This window comes from Myotis davidii, unplaced genomic scaffold, assembly GCF_000327345.1.
Source record: "Myotis davidii unplaced genomic scaffold, ASM32734v1 scaffold1494, whole genome shotgun sequence".
NCBI classification, from domain to species: Eukaryota; Metazoa; Chordata; class Mammalia; order Chiroptera; family Vespertilionidae; genus Myotis; species Myotis davidii.
The window spans coordinates 122,220-126,729 of NW_006286246.1; the positions used below are offsets into that span (position 1 = coordinate 122,220).

A 4,510-nucleotide genomic window follows, 5' to 3' on the forward strand; every position below is an offset into this window, starting at 1 on the left:
GGGCAGTCAGCTCACATTTCTAGGACTTGGTTTCTCTTGTGAGATAAGTGTACAAAACATTGGAAGGGCAATACATGGGAACACCCCAATCAAATACCGTTTCCTACTAGACTGAAGAAGAAACACACCCTACAACTTCGTTTGGACATGGCAGCTCTTCAATCAATAGTAACTTTCAGTTAGGCACCCCATGTACTTAAATTGCTCACTAAGTCTTCAGTGTGGCTGTAATCAAAATATTACCTTTCAATGTCATCTCTCTTGAAAAGACTTAAAAGTGTTTTTTTATGTTTTATCTCTGATTTCGTTTGTGATTTAAAGGCTTTCTGGGGAAATTATCCTCACAATTACGTGACTAGTGGCCCCAAGCCACTAAGCTCGGTCTCTGACATCTCCTGACACTCTTTGAAAGGAAAACAAAACAATACACTCCATTTCTTGAAGTGTATCTCTTTCATCCAAAGGTCTCACAGCACCTCACAAGCAGTAGACTTCTCAGAAGGAAGGCAAAGAAGCCCAGAGTTCTTAGGTTAAACCCCAATTCACAGTCAGCAGGTCACTGCGGGAGGGACAGTAACCTGTGGGAAGAGACTGTGTTCAAGGAAAAGAAGGCTCCCTCCCCCATTCCCCGGGGGGTTCAAATGGATGACTTTGCAAAAGCCACCACAGCATCTGCCTGTTTAGGCACACAGGCATGGGCACTCCAAGTCCAACTACTTGGACGCAACAGCAACTGAGCAAAGGGGAGAGGGAGGAACAAGTGCAAGTCCTGGCTATACCACGTGGGGCCCTCCCCAGCACCTCACCTTTCAGAGTGTGTTTCCTCGCTCCATCAGACTGAGTAGCAATAAACCACAATCATCCCATGAAGACCACTGGGGAGGGGGAGGTGGAGCCTGAAACACACTGTGGGCAAACTATAAAGTGCTGCATACATTGGTTATAAGGCATTGGTTCACATTGAAATCTCACTTCAAACATAAGTTCTTTCTTAGGTTTCCTGGAGTCTTTGCAAAAATGTGCTTTATGATTCTTCCCAAGCCTTTGATACTATGCTGGGATTGCAGCAGAACCAAGAATTATTCAAAGCAAAAAAAGATGGAACCCACATATGGGGCCATCTGATTTAGCGAGTGCTGCAATAGAGCAGGTGAGGGTATCCTAGCAGGCACCAGTTCGGGTCTACAGACTAACAGTGGTGAGAAGTGGTCCTCCCGGCAACCCCAAGGAGGAGTCTGATCCAGATCCTAATCAATAGCAGGTGCCCACAGGTTTTGGACCTGGTGACACTTAGAGATTCTCTACTTCCTTACTGAACAGCCATGGTTCTGGGTCAATCCACTGCCCTCAGACCCTGTGTCTATAGGTGTGGGTAGGGCAGTCTCCCCTTGGTCTAGGAGAGCAGAATGCAAAATGGTACAGCTCAGTTTAACTCCCATCTGGGGAGATTCTGCAAAGTGGCTGTTCTAACTAACAAAGCAGGCATGTCTAGACTAACTTGACTTTGAAACATAACCGAACGGCTTGATTAAGTAATCTCACGAACCTACTTTGCTTCTGGATGGTTCTAAGGGAAAGTCTACTAAAAGGTCAGTTAAATGTGTATTCATGAAAAGCCAAAGTAGAACACTGAAATATATCCCAAGCCCTAGTCAAAAGCTTTTGGAAGAATTCAATTTAGGGGGAAAAAAAACAAACAAAAAAACAACTCTTGAAATGTATAGGTTGGTGCTGGGAACCAGAGAACAAAGGTAGGAAAACAGTATGTCACACTCCATTATTATTTCCTCCATTACGTCTCCTTCCTTCTACAGGTGGCTGACATTGTGAGTCCTACAAAATCAATGTGCTAATAACTGCTAAATGATCATTTCCAGAGGAGAGATGAAAGTATCGGCCTCTCCTACCAGAAGCTTCAGATCCCAATCTGAGGACATGAATGGTTACTTCTCTCTGTGCCAACAGTAACTCATCACAGGCCAGGCGCCCTCTTCTGTGTGGCCTGTGACCTCACCCAGCATGTTCCACTTGGTGTAGGAGCTTTGAAGAGTTTACTGCCCTGGTTTCTTATCTCACACAAGCTTCTAACACTGCAGGTTGCTTTCTCTTTTGGGTTTGTGTGTGTGTTTTCTCTAGTTTGATTTTTTTCTTTCCTAATGCTTAGGTTGGCGGTTTTTTGTTTTGTTTTTCTTTTCTTTCTTTCTTTTTTTTTTGCAAAGTATTAAGACTTCTTAGTAAAGCTTGGGAAAATATTCAGCAACTATTTCCATTTAGTTTGCAGATAAAACTAAGGGGTTATTTCCATTTGAATGTCAAGCCATGGTTAAATGCTATACAGAAAACTGTGTTATGATGACCATTTGCTAAGGGTAGGGCCAAAGTGAGGTTTTGGTGGTTTGTGGTTACTTTTATGGTGAAAAATATTCATGATGATTAGTAAGGGAAGACTTTCATATTGCTTCTCTAATGAAATTAGTTCTCTTTAACAGACCCCTAAATTTCTACAGGTCTTTAGGCAAAAGACTACATTAGTTGTGTTTCATTTGGTTTAGGGCATAAATGGCATAAGATTTAAAGTTTATTTATCCAAAGGGATAATGTAAGATGAAAATCCATTTCCAGTTAAGGGGGTGACTTAAAACAGAAATTTAAGCCCTCTGCAGGGAGAAAGGGAGGCTGGGAGGGAGGGAGGGAGGGTGGGAGAGAGAAAGAGATAAATCAGAAAATGAAAGATAATTATTGCATGCCCCTCATTGATCCCACAAGATTTCCTGAGCATTCCTCATACATTATATATGTAATAACTCCAATGAATCAATCATCAATAGTATTTCTATTTTTCTCAAGCAAAAATGTATATCCTTTGAGAATATATACTGAGCAAAACATAGAATAGTATATCATCTTTTAAAACACTAGTAATTTGAACTTCTATAAATATACTTAAATAACAAACATTATAGATGGCTATTCACATAGGACACAATGTGACATCAACATACAAAAATAAAACAATCATGTTTTAACTCTCTTGTCGTTTTTGTTGGCTGGCTGTTGTTGTTTTTTTGGAGTAAAGGTATTTAAACAATTCAGATAACAGAATGATCTCATCAATATTTATCCTGGGGAACCTAGACATAAAGTTATACTGCGCACAGGCACACACGCAAGGACAACTGCAGCAAACATTCCTTGCGGGACCTGTTACTGCCTCCTATAGTGGTTCAGAAACGCTGGGAATGAGGAGAGGCCTCCAAGTATAAGGAGACATTATTGTTAGCTGTTCTGTGGAAAGGAAAGATAATGAGATCCCACCCCACCCCCAGCTGGGGAAGTATGACCCATCAAGCTGTCCTTTGAGTGAGGGGAATACAGAACACACCTCCTTCTTGGGTTCTCCCACACCCCACTCGCTATGAAGTGTTTCTCCACTTGTGGAAAAGGTACCACCTTTCTGGACCAGGGGCAGGGGATTTCAGTTCCACAAAAACATTTGTCCTGTTCCAGTTGCTGCCATAGAAAACATTCCTTCATCCAACAAAATGATTTGGAGAACTCAGCTGCCCAACGCAGTAGAATTGGAGAACTGAATATTTCTATGGTAAAAAGGTGATCCTTCGTCCACAGACTGTTGTAATTCTCTTGAGAGCAGGGAACAGAAGCTAGAGTTTTCACATTCCACCTAGAGTCTGGCATAACTGAGCTCCCAGCAGGAACACAAAGACTGTTCAACTTGACTCCATCCCTCCAGTCTCCATGGGAACGCCACACCTGGAAGGAGTCCTGCTGCTCCTGGTGCTGGCCCTCATCAAGACTGCATCTCTACTGGAAGCTGGTACTTGAGGAACTGGTCTCAGTTTTCCTTTTAAGGAAAATGTAAGCTCTTGCAACATCTTGAAGAGTTGCCTGGGGGGAGAAGGGCAGAGAATGCTGGCTTGTTGTCAAACAGAACTTTCAACAGAGGCAGAGGAAGATGGTTTCCGGACTCCCTAGGGGGAGCCTGCAGGGGCTGATGCGGATGCAGGGTCCTGCTGCTGCTGATAGATGTCCTGAATCAGCATGGTGTTCATGACCTTCCACTCCCTGTATTTTCTGGCTGTCAGCTTCGGATCATCCAGCAACTGGTTAATCATGGCCAGGTCATGTTCTTTACACTGTCCAAATAGGAAAAAAAGAGGGGGGGGGGAGGTAAGGATTGTAGTGAGTATCTCAATTTCAATAAGCCACCTTCATCACTTTTACAAATAATTGAACAGACATATTCATAAAAATTATCAAAGTGTGTTTACCCGTTAATATTCAAATCCCTACAACAATCCTAAGATATATGGCAGGACGTCTGTTAGGTATCCTATCCAGTGGAAGAACTAGACATACAGCCAAGGTCTCCTATGTGATGCTTCTCTGATTAATCCATTTTTGCACACCAGGGTGATAGTTTTGTCTTAGTGTGACCATTCTTCCTCCTGAAACTCATAACTGTATCATTATTCAGTGGTCAGCCAAACTT

General features: G+C 42.6%; 1 protein-coding gene across 1 annotated transcript in view; it reads right to left on the reverse strand.

The window, feature by feature from the left end:
• Nucleotides 1–2,174: 2,174 nt before the first annotated feature.
• IPCEF1 (interaction protein for cytohesin exchange factors 1) overlaps nt 2,175–4,510 on the reverse strand; it is a 128,022-nt gene continuing 125,686 nt past the window's right edge. The window contains exon 11 of the mRNA XM_015560017.1: nt 2,175–4,154. Coding sequence (XP_015415503.1) covers nt 3,990–4,154 — 165 coding nt within the window. The 3' untranslated portion in view covers nt 2,175–3,989. The remainder of the gene's footprint in view (nt 4,155–4,510) is intronic.